The 20,582-nt window shown below is 40.9% G+C and overlaps 1 protein-coding gene across 1 annotated transcript in view; it reads left to right on the forward strand.

Annotated features, from left to right (window-relative positions):
- LOC126235736 (nucleolar protein 10) overlaps window positions 1-20,582 on the forward strand; it is a 110,037-nt gene that overhangs the window by 42,607 nt on the left and 46,848 nt on the right. The window contains exons 3-5 of the mRNA XM_049944515.1: window positions 5,718-5,932; window positions 6,033-6,169; window positions 13,196-13,405. Of these exons, the coding sequence (XP_049800472.1) occupies window positions 5,718-5,932; window positions 6,033-6,169; window positions 13,196-13,405 (562 nt within the window). The remainder of the gene's footprint in view (window positions 1-5,717; window positions 5,933-6,032; window positions 6,170-13,195; window positions 13,406-20,582) is intronic.

A 20,582-nucleotide genomic window follows, 5' to 3' on the forward strand; every position in this document is an offset into this window, starting at 1 on the left:
CTTCATTTACTGCATTTTTATATTTTCTCCTTTCATCAATTAAACTCAATATTTCTTCTGTTACCCAAGGATTTCTACTAGCCCTCGTCTTTTTACCTACTTGATCCTCTGCTGCCTTCACTACTTCATCCCTCAAAGCTACCCATTCTTCTTCTACTGTATTTCTTTCCCCCATTCCTGTCAATTGTTCCCTTATGCTCTCCCTGAAACTCTGTACAACCTCTGGTTCTTTCAGTTTATCCAGGTCCCATCTCCTTAAATTCCCACCTTTTTGCAGTTTCTTCAGTTTTAATCTACAGGTCATAACCAATAGATTGTGGTCAGAGTCCACATCTGCCCCTGGAAATGTCTTACAATTTAAAACCTGGTTCCTAAATCTCTGTCTTACCATTATATAATCTATCTGATACCTTTTAGTATCTCCAGGGTTCTTCCATGTATACAACCTTCTATCATGATTCTTAAACCAAGTGTTAGCTATGATTAAGTTGTGCTCTGTGCAAAATTCTACCAGGCGGCTTCCTCTTTCATTTCTTAGCCCCAATCCATATTCACCTACTACGTTTCCTTCTCTCCCTTTTCCTACACTCGAATTCCAGTCACCCATGACTATTAAATTTTCGTCTCCCTTCACTATCTGAATAATTTCTTTTATTTCATCATACATTTCTTCAATTTCTTCGTCATCTGCAGAGCTAGTTGGCATATAAACTTGTACTACTGTAGTAGGTGTGGGCTTCGTATCTATCTTGGCCACAATAATGCGTTCACTAAGCTGTTTGTAGTAGCTTACCCGCGTTGCTATTTTCCTATTCATTATTAAACCTACTCCTGCATTACCCCTATTTGACTTTGTGTTTATAACCCTGTAGTCACCTGACCAGAAGTCTTGTTCCTCCCGCCACCGAACTTCACTAATTCCCACTATATCTAACTTTAACCTATCCATTTCCCTTTTCAAATTTTCTAACCTACCTGCCCGATTAAGGGACCTGACATTCCACGCTCCGATCCGTAGAACGCCAGTTTTCTTTCTCCTGATAACGACGTCCTCTTGAGTAGTCCCCGCCCGGAGATCCGAATGGGGGACTATTTTACCTCCGGAATATTTTACCCAAGAGGACGCCATCATCATTTAATCATACAGTAAAGCTGCATGCCCTCGGGAAAAATTACGGCCGTAGTTTCCCCTTGCTTTCAGCCGTTCGCAGTACCAGCACAGCAAGGCCGTTTTGGTTATTGTTACAAGGCCAGATCAGTCAATCATCCAGACTGTTGCCCTTGCAACTACTGAAAAGGCTGCTGCCCCTCTTCAGGAACCACACGTTTGTCTGGCCTCTCAACAGATACCCCTCCGTTGTGGTTGTACCTACGGTACAGCTATCTGTATCGCTGAGGCACGCAAGCCTCCCCACCAACGGCAAGGTCCATGGTTCATGGGGGGGGACTTGCAGACTAGAATAGTGAATATTTTCTGCTGACTCCCTCCAGCATGTAATCATGATCCCATGACTGTTTACGTCATTCTCATAGGAACTGGTGATTTAATTGGCTACTTAGTAACTTACCAGATTTAATATACATGGAAGAGCTGAAAATGATGTTTGCATTTCTCCACTCTTAAAATTGATAACATTTGGCATTTTTAGCACAAGCACTCATCCATTCGCCACTGCCACTAACAGAATTTGAGACAAAGCAAGGCCCCATCATCCCTAAAAAGTCCAGATCTGCTCCATCACTCCCGTTGTTGAAATCAAGCATGAAAAGATAATAGTAAGGGACTGTTATAAATAGTTGCTTGTGATGAATGCTCAGGAACCTCTTGGACGATCTGTTATAGAACCGTTGCGTATGATCTGCTGATGGCCAGAGATGTTATTTTGAAGTATTTGTGAAAATTTCTACTAAACAATGTTTCTATATTTTTCTCTGTTACTGAACGCAGCTTGGGTGCTTCTGCATCAGACTTTGTACATATAGCATGTTTCACATATTAAAAAATAAAAAATAAATTTAAAAAATGAGATAAGAGGAGGCATTGATTTTCATCATCTTCTTCCTACTTCCAACAATTAAACAAATTGTACCTGTATTTTTGTTAAGAATTTTCTAAAATCCAGATGATGCCATACTCTAATCACTAGTGAATGCATGAAAATAGCTCAGCTTTAATGCCATTTGAAAGCTATTGTGGATAGCTGAATTTAATTCATTATTGTGAAGAACCCCCCCATGAACCATGGACCTTGCCGTTGGTGGGGAGGCTTGCGTGCCTCAGCGATACAGATAGCCGTACCGTAGGTACAACCACAACGGAGGGGTATCTGTTGAGAGGCCAGACAAACGTGTGGTTCCTGAAGAGGGGCAGCAGCCTTTTCAGTAGTTGCAAGGGCAACAGTCTGTATGATTGACTGATCTGGCCTTGTAACAATAACCAAAACGGCCTTGCTGTGCTGGTACTGCGAACGGCTGAAAGCAAGGGGAAACTACGGCCGTAATTTTTCCCGAGGGCATGCAGCTTTACTGTATGATTAAATGATGATGGCGTCCTCTTGGGTAAAATATTCCGGAGGTAAAATAGTCCCCCATTCGGATCTCCGGGCGGGGACTACTCATGAGGATGTCGTTATCAGGAGAAAGAAAACTGGCGTTCTACGGATCGGAACGTGGAATGTCAGGTCCCTTAATCGGGCAGGTAGGTTAGAAAATTTGAAAAGGGAAATGGATAGGTTAAAGTTAGATATAGTGGGAATTAGTGAAGTTCGGTGGAAGGAGGAACAAGACTTCTGGTCAGGTGACTACAGGGTTATAAACACAAAGTCAAATAGAGGTAATGCAGGAGTAGGTTTAATAATGAATAGGAAAATAGGAACGCGGGTAAGCTACTACAAACAGCTTAGTGAACGCATTATTGTGGCCAAGATAGATACGAAGCCCACACCTACTACAGTAGTACAAGTTTATATGCCAACTAGCTCTGCAGATGACGAAGAAATTGAAGAAATGTATGATGAAATAAAAGAAATTATTCAGATAGTGAAGGGAGACGAAAATTTAATAGTGATGGGTGACTGGAATTCGAGTGTAGGAAAAGGGAGAGAAGGAAACGTAGTAGGTGAATATGGATTGGGGCTAAGAAATGAAAGAGGAAGCCGCCTGGCAGAATTTTGCACAGAGCACAACTTAATCATAGCTAATACTTGGTTTAAGAATCATGATAGAAGGTTGTATACATGGAAGAACCCTGGAGATACTAAAAGGTATCAGATAGATTATATAATGGTAAGACAGAGATTTAGGAACCAGGTTTTAAATTGTAAGACATTTCCAGGGGCAGATGTGGACTCTGACCACAATCTATTGGTTATGACCTGTAGATTAAAACTGAAGAAACTGCAAAAAGGTGGGAATTTAAGGAGATGGGACCTGGATAAACTGAAAGAACCAGAGGTTGTACAGAGTTTCAGGGAGAGCATAAGGGAACAATTGACGGGAATGGGGGAAAGAAATACAGTAGAAGAAGAATGGGTAGCTTTGAGGGATGAAGTAGTGAAGGCAGCAGACGATCAAGTAGGTAAAAAGACGAGGGCTAATAGAAATCCTTGGGTAACAGAAGAAATATTGAATTTAATTGATGAAAGGAGAAAATATAAAAATGCAGTAAATGAAGCAGGCAAAAAGGAATACAAACGTCTCAAAAATGAGATCGACAGGAAGTGCAAAATGGCTAAGCAGGGATGGCTAGAGGACAAATGTAAGGATGTAGAGGCTTATCTCACTAGGGGTAAGATAGATACTGCCTACAGGAAAATTAAAGAGACCTTTGGAGATAAGAGAACCACTTGTATGAACATCAAGAGCTCAGATGGAAACCCAGTTCTAAGCAAAGAAGGGAAAGCAGAAAGATGGAAGGAGTATATAGAGGGTCTATACAAGGGCGATGTACTTGAGGACAATATTATGGGAATGGAAGAGGATGTAGATGAAGATGAAATGGGAGATACGATACTGCGTGAAGAATTTGACAGAGCACTGAAAGACCTGAGTCGAAACAAGGCCCCCGGAGTAGACAACATTCCATTGGAACTACTGACGGCTTTGGGAGAGCCAGCCCTGACGAAACTCTACCATCTGGTAAGCAAGATGTATGAAACAGGCGAAATACCCTCAGACTTCAAGAAGAATATAATAATTCCAATTCCAAAGAAAGCAGGTGTTGACAGATGTGAGAATTACCGGACAATCAGTTTAATAAGCCACAGCTGCAAAATACTAACACGAATTCTTTACAGACGAATGGAAAAACTAGTAGAAGCCGACCTCGGGGAAGATCAGTTTGGATTCCGAAGAAATACTGGAACACGTGAGGCAATACTGACCTTACGACTTATCTTAGAAGAAAGATTAAGGAAAGGCAAACCTACGTTTCTAGCATTTGTAGACTTAGAGAAAGCTTTTGACAATGTTGACTGGAATACTCTCTTTCAAATTCTAAAGGTGGCAGGGGTAAAATACAGGGAGCGAAAGGCTATTTACAATTTGTACAGAAACCAGATGGCAGTTATAAGAGTCGAGGGGCATGAAAGGGAAGCAGTGGTTGGGAAGGGAGTAAGACAGGGTTGTAGCCTCTCTCCGATGTTATTCAATCTGTATATTGAGCAAGCACTAAAGGAAACAAAAGAAAAATTCGGAGTAGGTATTAAAATCCATGGAGAAGAAATAAAAACTTTGAGGTTCGCCGATGACATTGTAATTCTGTCAGAGACAGCAAAGGACTTGGAAGAGCAGTTGAACGGAATGGACAGTGTCTTGAAAGGAGGGTATAAGATGAACATCAACAAAAGCAAAACGAGGATAATGGAATGTAGTCGAATTAAGTCGGGTGATGTTGAAGGTATTAGATTAGGAAATGAGACACTTAAAGTAGTAAAGGAGTTTTGCTATTTGGGGAGCAAAATAACTGATGATGGTCGAAGTAGAGAGGATATAAAATGTAGACTGGCAATGGCAAGGAAAGCGTTTCTGAAGAAGAGAAATTTGTTAACATCGAGTATAGATTTAAGTGTCAGGAAGTCTTTTCTGAAAGTATTTGTATGGAGTGTAGCCATGTATGGAAGTGAAACATGGACGATAAATAGTTTGGACAAGAAGAGAATAGAAGCTTTCGAAATGTGGTGCTACAGAAGAATGCTGAAGATTAGATGGGTAGATCACATAACTAATGAGGAGGTACTGAATAGGATTGGGGAGAAGAGGAGTTTGTGGCACAACTTGACCAGAAGAAGGGATCGGTTGGTAGGACATGTTCTGAGGCATCAAGGGATCACCAATTTAGTATTGGAGGGCAGCGTGGAGGGTAAAAATCGTAGGGGGAGACCAAGAGATGCATACACTAAGCAGATTCAGAAGGATGTAGGTTGCAGTAGGTACTGGGAGATGAAGAAGTTTGCACAGGATAGAGTAGCATGGAGAGCTGCATCAAACCAGTCTCAGGACTGAAGACCACAACAACAACAACAACATTGTGAAGAACTCTTATTTACTTAAAACACCCAGCATCTGTTGGGGAAAAGGCATAAACAGTTGAAAAGTTGGATACTGTTGTATGTATGATGTGCCACTGAACTGATCCATTTATTAGGCAATGAACTCCTAACAGTAGCAGATAATGATTATTACTCACCTTGTATGTCCATAATGAATTTTTGTCACAGATATTCGAAGGCGGATAGAACTTATCCAAGATTTTGAAATGCCTGGACTGAGTACATCTGTGAGACTTTCGAAAGATGGGAACTATATTTTAGCAACAGGAATCTACAAGCCCCGTGTTAGGTGCTTTGATGTGAACAATCTTTCAATGAAATTTGAGAGATGTTTTGATTCTGAAGTTGTAACATTTGAGATACTTTCAGAAGACTATAGTAAGGTAAGCGTGGTTTTCATAATTTGGTATTGTCTTTTCATGTCCCCCCCTCCCTTCATCCACTTCTCAAGAGTATCAGTAGTTCTTACTGCATTTGTTTTAGGTGGTGTTTCTACAATGTGATCGTTACATTGAGTTTCATGCAGCCCATGGCCGATATTACAGGCTGAGAATACCAAAATTTGGAAGGGATATGAAATATCATTACCCGTCATGTGATTTATATGTAGTTGGAGCAAGGTACTGTATGCATATATTTTTGATACTTTTTAAGGTCATTATTAGTTCTTCTGTAGGATGTGCTTACTAATGACTCTAGAACTTGACTATATTGTGCAGTAGATCATCCCAACTTAAATTGGTATATTATAGCTTCTCATATCCACCATACCAACATGATAATTTGAGTGAATAATAGACTATCCCAGGGTGTGTCTCTTTTTGCCGTGAAAGAAAGACATTTATTTAACAACAATAGCACAGAAACAGTATAAAGTGAAGTTTTATATGTATGTGCAACTTGAGCACTGTACTATGCTGCTGTCAGCGAAAGAATCAAATTACCAATAGCAATCTTTGAAATCTATATCTGCATCTATATTCTGCAAACCACTGTGAGGTGCAAGGCAGAAGGTATGTCCCAATGTACCACTTAAGGGTTTCTTCCTGTTCCATTCATGTATGGTTCACAGGAAGAATGATTTTCTGAATCCTCTGGGTGTGGAGTAATTATTTCAATCTTATCCTCACAATCGCTATGTGAGCGATACATAGGGTATTATATTATATTCCTAGAGTAATCATTTAAAGCTGGTTCTTGAAACTTTGTTAATAGACTTTCTCGAGATAGTTTACAACTATCTACAAGAGTCTTCCAGTTCAGTTCATTCAGTATTTCCGTGACACTCTCCCATAGATTAAACAAAAATGTGACCATTCATGCTGCCATTCTCTGTATATGTTCGATTTCCCCAGTTAGTCCTGTCTGGTACAGGTCCCACACACTTGACTGATATTCTAGAACCAGTTTGCACAAGTGATTTATAAGCAATCTCCTTTGTAGACTGATTGCACTTCCCCATTATTCTACCAATAAACTGGAGTCTGCCACCTGCTTTACCCATGACTGAACTTACGTGATCATTCCATTTAATATCCCTGCGGGATGTTACACCCATGTATTAGTATGGGTTGGCCGAACAGTGACTCACTGATATTTTAGTCATAGGGTACAACAATTTTTGTTTTGTGAAGTGGAAAATTTTATATTTCTGAACATTTAGAGCAAGTTGCCAATCTCTGCGCCAAGTTGAAATCTTATCAAGATCTGATTGAATATTTACGCAGCTTTTTTCAGGTAGTACTTTAGTATAGACAACTGCATCATATGCAAACTTGTTCTACTATTAATATTGTCTGCAAGATCGTTAATATACAACATGAACATCAAGACTCCCAACATGCTTCCTTGGGGCATACCCGAAGTTACTGTGTTTACTTACACGATTATTGGATGAGGATTTTTGCCAAAATCGTTGTTCCGAAAGTACGGAGTCATATTCATAGATTAAACTGTTGCTGCTGAGGTCAAAGTTTTTACTTTGTTTAATAGATTAATAAAGGGGCCATCTTAAATTTACATATGAAGCTTTGGCTGTTGAGTTTTTGCACAAATGTATTTTGAAGAGATCCTAAGGGTAGGGCTTAGCTAACAATGCTTTCTAGTGAACAGGCTCAAGATGGCCCGATACACTAAACTGCTCGATGCAATATCGACATTCTTCGAACAGTCGCATGACATTTGACTCAGCGGTACTACAAGGAATATATGAGAAATTATGAGTTTATGCGAGAAATTATGAGCTAGCCACCACAATGATCTAATGTTTGCAATAAAAGTTCTCGTGCATATACAAACGCCCTACACATTCATTTATGCAGATTTTTAAGTGAAGGTAACATTCATCTTGTCTTTCAAAAAGCATTACTTGATTCTTAACCCAAATCAATTTCTTTTTGGTTATGAGAAACTTTAATGACATACCAGCTGGGTTAAAAATGAGAAATTCAGTCTCTGTTCATGTATTAAAATACTGGGGAAGAATGTCACCAGTGTCAGATGACACTAGATCACGAAACGAGCGAAGGTTCGAGAATTGGACTGAATCGTGACTGCGATCTTATATTTATATATTAGTTGCTGTTGTTACACATGACATATGCCCTAGAAGATATTGCTGTCCATGTTTCACTACTGCTCAAGCACTGCACTACCCCGAAGGCTTGGACTGGGAACTATGATAAGTGCATGGAGGGGAGTGGTGAGTGGGCAGCAAATTTCGTCGTGCTGCAAACCATGGGAATTTATACTCCTTTAATTTCTTATGAACATCTACCGTGTTTCAATTGCAGTTTGCCTGAATCCATCTGTACTTAGAATGTGACATTAAAATTGGACAAATACTCTAAAATACAATATTTTTTCCAGGAAATACTAAAGCCTAGATAGGGGCCAGTGGTGTACTTACATAGTTTTTTTATGCTGCAATGTTGTCGACACTCATCCTGAATTAAGATGGACAGAAACAGTAAGGGATTTGTCAGCTGCTCCTTCTGCACAGCCAGTGAGAGAGCAGCGGTCAGATGATATGGTTGGAAGCAAGAGACATTGTAGCATTCAGTCAGCATAGAGGCAAAATTCACTATGTTTTTTTTTTAACCAGCTGTGTTCTCAGGTCCCACCATAACCAAAACCTCAGAATTGCGACATATTTGGAATAAATACCCAAATATTTGCGACAACAAAGATATAATTTTCACTGCTGTCTTGTTAGGATGACGACAATGTATAAAAATATTGACACCACAGACGACAGGCTAAGTAAACAAGGAAAGCAGTGAAGGTCAAAATTGATGTAAACAGTTCCTTTTTGTTTGTTTTATTTCTCCTTGTGCTATCGAAATGTAGACAACGAATAAATGGCATAAGTTTAGAATCGGTGTAATATTAACTTTGTAGGCAGATACCTTAGATCAGCAAAAGCTGGTAATTTTTATTAGACAGAATATATTAAAAATAATTTTTTCCCAAAGATCCTTTTAAAAAAACAGGGAGTTGTCTTATATTCAGGGTCTTTTGTACTCAAGTAAATATGGTACTTATACATCTGATGATGTCTCCCCATCCAAGATGACATGCTGTCCTTCCAACCAATAAGTCCTCAATCCAGTCACAAATTTTACTTGCTACCCCGTATGATCATACTTTTGACAGTAAGCGTAGGTGCCGTACTGAGTCAGTGCTTTTCAGAAATCAAGAAATACTGCATCTACCTTGTTGCCTTAATCCAAAGCTTTTGGTATGTCATGTGAGAGAAGTGCGAGTTGGGTTTCACGTGATTGATATTTTCGAAATCCATGCTTTTTGAGATTGAGGAGGTCACTCTTTTCAAGATACCTCATTATATGTGAGTTCACCATATGTTCTAAGGTTCTGCAACAAATTAATGTCAGTGATATTGGACTATAGTTTTGTGGATCACTTCTACATTCCTTCTTCGGACGGGAGTGACCTGTGCCGTTTCGCAGGAACTGGGCACCGTTTTTTGTTCAAGGAATCTACGATAGATTATAGTTAGAAGAGGGGCTAACTCAGCCACAAATTTGGTGTAGAATCTGACAGGGATTCCATCGGGACTGGAGCTTTGTTCTGTTTTAATGATTTCAGCTGTTTCTCAGCACCACTGACACTAATACTTATTTCATTCATCCTTTCAGTGGTATGAGAATTAAATTGAGGCAATTCTCCTGCATTTTCTGTTCTAAAGGAACATTTGAAAATGGAGTTAAGCATTTCAGCTGTTGCTTTATTGCCCTCAATTTCAGTTCCTGTCTCATTGACTAGGGACTGGACACTATCTTTGGTACCCCTGACAGCCTTTACATGCAATTCTGTGAAAGATCAGTTGACAATATTCTGCTGCAGTAATCATTGAAGGCATCATGCATTGCTCTCTTGAGAGTCAAATGTGTTTCATTCAACATCTCTCTATCTATATCCCTACACTTTGTTTTACACCTCTTATGTAGTAATCTCCGTTTCTTTAGAAGTTTCTTTACAGTGACTGTATAACATGGAGGTTCCCTCCCATTATGAACTGTTCTGCTGGGTACATAGCCACACAGTGCATGGTCAACTATTCTTGTAAATTTGAGTCAGAGTTCATCTGCATCCTCCTGCACTGTGCTGAAAGTTTCAAGTTCTTTGTAGAGATATGGCACTATTGATATTTTATCTACTTTACTGAACATATATATCGTTCTGCTTGTTTTAGTTCTTTGGTAATCATTGTTTCCACAACTGATACCAGTTTGGATGTGGACATCCTTGAAGAGGTCAGGTCTATTTGTTGCCATTAGATCCAGTATATTTCTATCATGAGTGGAGTTTCTACGGTAACTATCTGTTCTAGATAGTTTTCAGAGGAGGCATTTTTTAAAGTTTCACAGGATGCCTTATCTTGCGCACCACTAAGAAAACTGTAATTTTCCCAATTCATTGTTGGATGTTTAAAGTCTCCACCGATGACTACAGTATGATTGGAGGCATACTGATGTTTTCTTTAAAGTTTTCGGTTACATCAGGAGATGAGTGGTGAATGATAGAAGGATCCATTTATCATTTTGTGCCCACCCGTGATACTGAGTCTTGCCCAAACAGTCTTACATGCATCTTCAATTTCTATTTTGGTGCATTTGAGTTTCTTGTCATCTGCGACAAATACACCACCTCCATTTCCCATTTGCCTATCCTTTCGATATACACTTAAACTTTCCCCCAAAATCTCACTAATATCAATTAAAGTTTCAACAATCTTTCTGTACCTAGTATTATGTGAACTTCACCACTTTTCATGATCACTTCAAACTCTGGCACTTTGTTGCTAATGCTTTGGCAGTTTACCATTAGGATTTTAATACTCTTGCTTGTGGGGGGGGGGGGGGGGCATTTCTTTCGACCTTATACTGATACTTTTGGGTTTCTACAGCTATCATTATCTGGATTGGACGCAGAGTCAAATAATCTAAAAGACTCTTGTGTGCACCCCATGCTGAGTAGCAGCCTCTGATGTGTAATACACAACAGACCTTTTTAGGGGACTGTACAATTCTCAACCCTATGGTGCAATTCCAGGCAGTCACAGCCTGGCTTGTCACAGAACCTTCGAAGTCTCTGGTTCAGTCCTTCCAGTTGACTCAGAACCAAAGGGCCATGATCAGTTCTGGGGACAATTCTACAAATTGTGCACTTAATCGAAATTCCAAGGGCAAGGCTGGTCTTCTCAAACTTCTCTGTCTGTCGGTGGAATGACCCAAGAATCGCCTCGTTGGAGTCCAGACTCCAGGCATCATTTGGGCACCGTGCACCACATTATGCAGGTGGTTGCACCCTGTTCCCTCAGTGGGTGCCGGAATAGTCCCTCCAATGTGTTAAATGAGGCCCCCAGGCGTACACTCTGAGTGCATCTGGTGTCCTTTCTTGTCCATTGCTGCCATTTCCCTAAGGGGTACAATCATTCACCATACGTTGGAATTGCCAATCATTAATAGACCCCCTACCCTTTTGCATTTGACGCATCGTGACACTGGACAAAACAGGTGAAATTAGTCCCACTGGATCAGTTTCCGTTTCAGTGAAAGACAACACCTCAAACATTTTGGTGAGGGAGATTGGTAAAACACGGTGAGTCCTTCCTGGTCCTGTCCATTCTGTACAGGACACCTAGATCTACCACTGGCACGCCACTCTAAGTCAAGTGGATGGCTAATGACAGATCCTGTACTTTCTGCAGAGGAGACAGGATCCACAGGGTAGGACAGTACGTGATGTACCTATTGTACCGGTATCACAGGTACAGGACTTTCGGGAGCCCCACACAGATTCGCAGCAGCTTCCAGTTGTTTGACAGTAGTCAGGGCAATTTCCAGCTTCATACGAAAGTCAACCAAGTTGTCCTGTGTTTGAGAATGGCATTGACGGTGGGGCTCCATTTTGGCTGGTGGAGTGTATTGCAAGGCTGTGAACTAATAACTTTAAATTGATTACCTTCTTTCAATCTGTCAAGCTAAAAAGTTGATAATTCCATATTAGAACTGAAGCAGATGCACAAAATGAGATTTATATTAAGGCAACACAAAAACCTGTGGTAAAAATTACTAGTTTTCTAAAATGTTTTCATGTTAATTATAGTTGTTAGCAAATTCGAAAACAGATTTAACTTATGATAAATGCAGGTAATGTATAGGGCTACTCCTGTTTAATGGAAAACTAGATGTAACACAATATGTTAGTTAGAAAATTTGCTACAGTAACTACATCACAAATGCTGATTTGCTACAAATTGCTTGTAGATTATGCAAAGTACAATGGCAACTTCCGAAAATTCTAAAAGACACACATTTATTTGCATTGATATACTATGAAATTCAGCGGTGATGTATTCTGTTGCTGAACTGTGAACCACAAATGCTGATTTGCTACAAAATAAATTATGATTACGTATCCCAAACACTCGCACCAGTAACTTACGAAAATATAGCTTTGTAAGCATCCAAAAATCCTCAAGCTAACTTACTCAATACTTCACATGCTGTTCATAGGTTGTGCAGTAGCATAACGTGACACCACACTGATCATACCACTGCTTCCTAGTAGTACATTAGTCAACACAAAGAGTCACAAAGCCATGTCTAAGGGCAACTTGGTGCTATTAATTTTTGTAAATATTATGAGTACTGATGTGTTGTAATAATCATTTCAACAACAAACTGAAATTAACATTACTTATGGCCTTGGCATATTTTTTCAAAATAATGTCAGTTATATCAGTTGGTAAATTCAGTTACAAAAATTGTTAAAATTACAAAGAAACATTGGCAGGTCGGCATGTACCGTAAGGAAATATAACTCTTAATACAGCAAATAGATACACATTAAGTAGAAATTCGTAATTCTAGGTTTTGGAACTTTACATACTGTCTTCATGTAGAAAAGAGGAAGATGAATGAAGAATGGGAATTGGGGGGGGAGGGGGAGGGGGAAGGGGAGAGACAGGTCACTTAGACCGTAAGTTGAGAGATACCACCTCAACCCACAGCAGGTAGATGCCTTTCAACTTAGGGACTGAAGAATGCTGTTATTCATATAAATATTTATGATGCAGAATTTTTAATTTTGTCTCCTTCTGATGAAACATTCTGTTCTAGTTCTGAAATTTATCGACTAAATCTTGAGCAAGGACAGTTTCTGCCTTCATTGGTCTCTGAGGCATCAGAGATAAATAAATGTGCCATCAATCCAGTTCATCATTTGGTGGTATGTGGATCCAAGGAGGGGAAATTAGAAGCTTGGGATCCCAGAACAAGAGGAAAAGTTGGAACATTAGACTGTGCTCTCGATTGTGCTGGTGAGTCACAGTAAGTAAACGTTTCATTTGTAGTTAAAATGCCTGTTTGTTAGCAACACTTTAGAAGTAGTATCACATGGCAGTTTAGCAAATCTGTTTGTAATGTAATTCTTGTAAATTTTTGTGACTTTAATAATACTCTTAATCTACACCCAACTTCATAACATTTCAGCTTCCCCTTATCCTTTCCTCTTTTAATTTTTAAGTAGGCCTATTCATTTCCAATTGCACAGGTCCTTTGGATCTTAAAGGCTCCTTAGCGAGTTGACAACCACTATGTAGATTTACTTTTTACAAGTGCCTTGCATCCGTGCAAACCCAGGATGACAATTTGAAAAACATGGACTATTCAGATGAATTTATCTTTACATGGAAATCAAAGAAATTTAAAAGATTCAGGGAATGTCTTTCAGGATCTGGTGGGAATTTTCAGCCATTTGTTATCTTCTTGAATTATTTCATTACACAGGACACTTAGATTCTGCTTTGGAGAGCAATTGGTTGTAGAGTTTTCACATGAGAGAAGATGAAGGTGTGAATTGAATTGTTACTATATTGTTGCTTGTTCATGATAATCTCTGCCTTTTGTGCTGACCTTTTTTCTAGGTTTTTGTTATTGCCTATGGGTTCCTGGGCTTGCCATGCCTGTTCTCCATTGTTTGGTGCAAGTGCTATTCATGTATCTGCAATTTCTTCTCTACATAAAAGAAAAGATTTTTAAAAGAATATGGTTATTTTCCATCAATGTTTTGTTCACCTGCAATGAGTGTTTGAATCTCACACTCCGTCATCCACTTCCTCCAATTTTAATGGGAAATAGTACTTTGTCAATTTTCTGAATTGCAGACAAGCTGTAAACAAACTACTTCAGTGTTATTTTATCCATGTTGGACCTTGGGAGCTTTGTGGCCATTAGTTATCATTGGTCGATGACACAACCAGCCACAGATGCTTTTAAACTGCTTTATTTCAATACCATAACCAGTTCTGGACTACCATGTCCATCTTCAGATGGCTAACATTTCCAATCACATTGATGTTTTGGTCAGCAGCAAGTCGTCTGCCCCTGTACTACACAAAATTATTTGAATGTTTAGAGCCACATTTAATTATTTACATATAAGGTGAAATAATTTTACACACTTACTTGTGTAATCGCCTCCACTGGAACATATGTAAGTATATAAAACTGTTTCACATTGTGTGTAAATAAATTCAAGCACATTAACATGTTTTTATTAATAAAGCAACATACAATGTGGCTCAAAAACTTTAATATACTTGTGTGTTGTTGTGGTGGTTAGTGTTTAACGTCCCATCGACAACGAGGTCATTAGAGACGGAGCGCAAGCTCGGTTTAGGGAAGGATGGGGAAGGAAATCGGCCGTGCCCTTTCAAAGGAACCATCCCGGCATTTGCCTGAAACGATTTAGGGAAATCACGGAAAACCTAAATCAGGATGGCTGGAGACGGGATTGAACTGTCGTCCTCCCGAATGCGAGTCGGGAGGACGACGGTTCAATCCCGTCTCCAGCCATCCTGATTTAGGTTTTCCGTGATTTCCCTAAATCGTTTCAGGCAAATGCCGGGATGGTTCCTTTGAAAGGGCACGGCCGATTTCCGTCCCCATCCTTCCCTAACCCGAGCTTGCGCTCCGTCTCTAATGACCTCGTTGTCGACGGGACGTTAAACAACACTAACCCCCCCGAATGCGAGTCCAGTGTGCTAACCACTGCGCCACCTCGCTCGGTAATATACTTGTGCCATGCAGGAGCAGATGATATGCTGCTGACCAAAATGTCAATGTAATTGGAAAAGTGAACCAAATGAAGGTGGTTATGGTAGCTCGAAACCATTGTGGTATTGAAATAAACAATGTAAAAGCATTTGTGGCTGGTTATGTAATTCACCAACAAAACTATTTCACTGTTTTTAGCTAATAATACATAGTAATAAAATTCTGCACCAATGGACTTGGACATCTGATGCCTACAGGTTGTTTGCCCTCTCTGTGTAACATCACTACTTTCATCAATTAGAATTAAAAAGAGAAAAAAAGGTATACTATTTATATTGCAAGTTTCCAAGTGCAGTCCCACACTCAACCCTCCACAATGTACTGAAAGATATACCATTCAAAGAGCTCTTTATTTTAAATACTCTGGGTCTAATATTATTCCTCTCAAGTTTTGTTCTATCTTCTTGTTGTGAGAATTCAAATGCCACATAAAGGGCAATTGCAATTACTCTATATATAGAGAAATACATTGATTATATGAAGGACAAACTTGTCCAAAATGAAATCACCCACTCAGTTTACACAATATTGCAGTTCTTCCTTTCTCCACACTTAAACACTCCAAATACATTGCCAAATGGGTCATATCACTGTAGAAAGCCCAGGTGCATGACCTGTTCGATACACACAGTCAGCACATCCTCCTTCAGTCCTGTAACAGGCTTGTCGCATTCTGAGGCAGGTCCATCTGTGAAAGCAGTCATGTCATAAACCATGCCTACTGCACAACTCATACCATCTGGATCCTTTCTCACAATGCCAGCTTCTCTGAATTATGTTTGTGGAAGTTGCCCTTGCAACACATTGTAATGCCCCCTTTCTCCTTCCAGATATATAGACCACATTTAGAGGGTGTCATAGCATGAATTTTGAGGACTCGTGTGTTGTTGAAAAACAGAATCATTGCAATTCAAATATAGTCGAGACAGCGTAAGAAGATCCCTGACAGTAAGTAGCACTGTTGTCAGCTTTCAACTGCTTAGTACTAATGGCTGCAGGTGAAGACAGTAGTCACCCATGTAGTTGTGACAACACTGAGGCATTGCCATAGAGACATTTACAAAATTGTATCACATGAGTAGCTGAGGAAGGCGTGTGAAGCTGCCGTGCCCACTCCACTGCAATTGTCAGGGATCAGGTTACACCATCTTGACTGTAGTCTTGTTATTTTTATTAATACTTTTCATCACACTGTTCCATATCATGAGCCACTAAAGAACCTTTGTTGGAGCAGATGTTATGAAAGATTGCTACTCACATATAAAGCACATATTGAGTTACAGACGGGCACAACAGAAAGACTGTTCTAAATTTGAGCTTTTGGCCAGGACTACATCTAAAGTATAAAATCCACACACATTCATGCAAGCACAATTTGGACTCATATGACCACTGACTCTGACCACTGAGACAAGACTGCAGGCAACTGTGCCTGATAGCAGAAACAAACTGTGGGTGGTAGAGGTTAAAAAGGAGATTGGGGCAAGGAGGGGGAGGGGTGGCAGAGAGTATACTGTTGCTTTTGGAAGCATGCAGATATGTGGTGGGGACAGGGTAGGGCTACTAGGTGCAGGCAGGAGGGTTTTTTTTCTTTGGGGAGGCGGGAGGGGGGGACACATCAAAAAGGAGATAAGTACAGGAGGGGAAAAAAGGGCTAGTGAATCCATTCATGAAATAGAAGGCTTTGTGGTGATGGAGTAGGAGCAGAGATAAGGGTGAAGGCAGGCACTAGTGAAGGTAGAGGTCAGGGGATTTATGGGAACATAGTATATATTGCAGGGAGAGTTCCCACATGTGCAATTCAGAAAAGCTGCTGTTGGTAGGAAGGATCCAGATTGCTCAGGCTGTGAAGCAGTCATTGAAGTGAAGCATGTTGTGTTGGGTAGCATGTTCAGTAACACGGTGGTCCAACTGTGTGTTGGCCACAGTTTGTCAGTGATTGTTCATGCAGACAGACAGCTTGTTGGTTGACATGCCCACTTAGAAAGTAGCAGAGTGATCACAGCTTAGTTTGTAGATCACACGACTGCTTTCACAGGTAGTCCTGCCTTAGATAGGATATAAGATGCCTTTGACCTGACTGGAGTAGGTGGTCGTGGGAGGATGTATGGGACATATATTGCATCTAGATCTAGGGATATGAGTCATGAAGCAAGCATTTGGGAGCATTGTTGGAATAGTGATGGATAAGGATACTGCATAAGTTCATTTAGGTGGGGGGGGGGGGGGGGGCAGAATATCACTGTGGGAGATATGGAAAGGATAGTGTGTAGGATAATCTTCATTTCAGGGCATGACAAGATGAAGTCAGAAACGCTGGTGGAGGATGTGGCTCCATTGCTCCAGTTGTGGGTGGTACTGAGTTTCAAGAGGAGTGCTTCTTTGTGGCTGGATGATGGGAATACCTCCTTCAATAGCTACCACCCATTTCATACCAAGATATCCCTCCCTTACAGCCTAGCCAGAAACAAGCAGTTCTTCTTCAAATATCATCATAAACTAAAATTACCCTCCAAACATTATACAGAAACAGATGTCTCATTTCTTCTCTCTCCAGTCACCTGTCACCTCCCACATTCCCACCATCCTGAAAAGAGGAGCACTCCACTCGTGACTCAGTATCACCCAAGACTTGAGCAATGTAATCAAATTCTCCACCAGGGTTTCAACTATCTCACGTTGTGCCCTGAGATGAGAAATATCCTACACACTATCCTTTCCATCCCTTCCACTGTGGTACTATGTCACCCACAGAACCTACGTAATATTCATTTACATCCCTGCTCCACCCATGCTTCCAACCCCTTGCCACAGGGCTCATATCTCTGTAACAGACATAGCTGTAAGACCTGTCCCCATACATCTTCCCACCACCACCTACTCTAATCCAGTCACAGCCATTACCTATCCCATTAAAAAACGGAGAAGAAATAAAAACTTGAAGGTTTGCCATTGATACTGTAATTCTGCTGAAGACAGCAAAGGACTGGGAAGAGCGGTTGAATGGAATGGACAGTGTCTTGAAAGGGGGGTATAAGATGAACACCAACGAAAGCAAAACAATCTTAACAGAATGTAGTCAAATGAAATCAAGTAATACTGAGGGAACTGGATTAGGAACAAGGCACTAATGAATTTTGCTATTGGACAGTAAAATAAGTGATAAAAAATGAGGTAGAGAGGATTTAAAATGTAAGCAGGCAATGGCAAGAAAATCATTTCTGAAGAAGAGAAATTTGCTGACATTGAATGTAGATTCAAGTGCTAGGAAGCATTTTCTGCAGGTGTTTGCTTGGAGCAGTAGTCATCAAACATTTTTGCTCAATGCAGATATTGTGGGGCTGCATCTTGGGCCACATACGTACCGATCTTATTATTAACTGATAACCTACGTAAGTTGGTATGTTGTGAGCCCCAAACACACTAACTGTAGTCTCTCTTTTCAAGCATAAATTCTGACATTGCGGGGTCTGCTGTTATGGTTAAACGGACGTGGCATGTTAAGTTTAAGGGGTGGCCAGATGCCCTACTTGTCGCCACCCCGTACCCCCCTGGGACGGAATAAGTGTACCCCCAGCTGTCTGCGTCTAGTATAAGCCATGGAATAGTGTGAACGTTTTCAAATGTCTGTGAGTCGTGTAACTGAGGCGGAATGTGGGGACCAGCCCGGTATTCACCTAGTGGGATGTGGAAAACCAACTAAAAACCACATCCAGGCTGGCCGGCACACCAGCCCTCGTTGTTAGGCTGCCGAGCAGAGTCGATCTGGAGCCGGCGCGCCTACCTGAGTCCAGGAAGCAGCGCATTAGCACTCTTGGCTACCCTGGCGGTTAATGATTGTAATTTTACTAATGTTTAAGTGCATTATGCAAAATGAGACACAATCGCAGATGTTTAGTAAGTGTTTTGAATGTCATTTTTCTTCTACTTATCATGTTGTGTTACAACAGCATTAACTTAATTTCCTATTCCTTACTACAAATATGCACCACACTTTAAAGATGATCATCTCTATAAAGCATTGTAACGGATCCATGTTACTTCTGTGTCAATATTTATACTATATCGGCTGACTGGTATAATTCATGCATGCCTTTGGAATGTCAGTACTGGAAGACAAACACTAAACCTGCAATGGCTGTGCTACTTACTCCTCTCCCAGAGGTAAACAGTCAACTTTACTTAGCTCACTGTCAAATTCAACGTCAATTAAAATGAAGCACGCCTTAAAATATTGCTGTCTGTATTTTTGTTTGTTATTGTTGTAACTTGGATACACAACGCAACCAAGAATGATAGTACAACTTTATTAGACACTGGTGTGTATGCCAGTCACCATAACATGCACTGAACACAATAAGATAAGGCAACAATATGCAAGCACTAATAACATGATAACTAAGCGCTAGTGTAGTGCGGCATCCACGGCAGGTTTTAAATAGGCACTTGCCCATGGCGGGCCCTATTGGGAGTTCACAGTATTGCTTTTTCATGGCGCACTCTCCTGAATGACAACACACTGCTACTGCTCATGGCTTTCGAATGTACGTGCATTACTTCATTCTGCTTCCCTTGAGGAAGAGCTCAGATTCCCGAGATGTCCACGGCGCCTTCCTCTGCAAGGCTGTGACTTAGATGACATACTGATACTGGGGCATATGGACGGAAGTACAATGTAGGTAGCATTGCAGTCCGTCTCCTCATGTCAACTCATGTGATAGGGTGGATGATGTCAGCGAGAGCTCCATGTACACATCAGGTCCAAGGCCTGGTGGTGCTGATGCCCCCGCAGCTGGTGGCTGAGGTGGAGGAGACGACTTGGGTGTGGATGGTGGCTGCATCGGTATTGGAGAAGCTGTGCCAGCTTCGTCCACTGGTGACGGGGGACCTGTCATATGTTGTAGTAGTGACCCAACGGCACCATGTGATCCGTAGAGTGATGCAGATTGGTGTGGTGATGCTGGTCCCCAGTCGGGGTTGTCTGGTCGTCCACATATTGGTGCAAATGGTCGTGATGATGTGCACAGAGGCCCTCCTCCATACAGACGTCGCAGAGACTGCAGCCACAGCATTGGGAGATGATGGTGGGAACCCATTTTGTGCGACGGCCAAACCCGCATGCCCAGACAGCCACCCCAGGTCATAAATGGGAAAATGGCTGCACGAGTTGGCATCCATCGCTGGGCTGCAGGAGGGCAGGAGCATCTGGGGTTGCGCCTATGGAGCAGTTTGGCAATGCTGTTGTTGCTGAATGGCGTGAACCGATAGGAAGACAGAAATTGATCCCAGGCAATGTCGGATGGGGACCGAGTCACGTACTTTTTATTTGCCTTTTGAATTTTCTAACTAACCTTTCGGCCTCATCATTGGATTGTGGGTGGAGGACTAG

The sequence above is a fragment of the Schistocerca nitens genome, chromosome 2 (genome assembly GCF_023898315.1).
Source record: "Schistocerca nitens isolate TAMUIC-IGC-003100 chromosome 2, iqSchNite1.1, whole genome shotgun sequence".
Lineage (NCBI taxonomy): Eukaryota > Metazoa > Arthropoda > Insecta > Orthoptera > Acrididae > Schistocerca > Schistocerca nitens.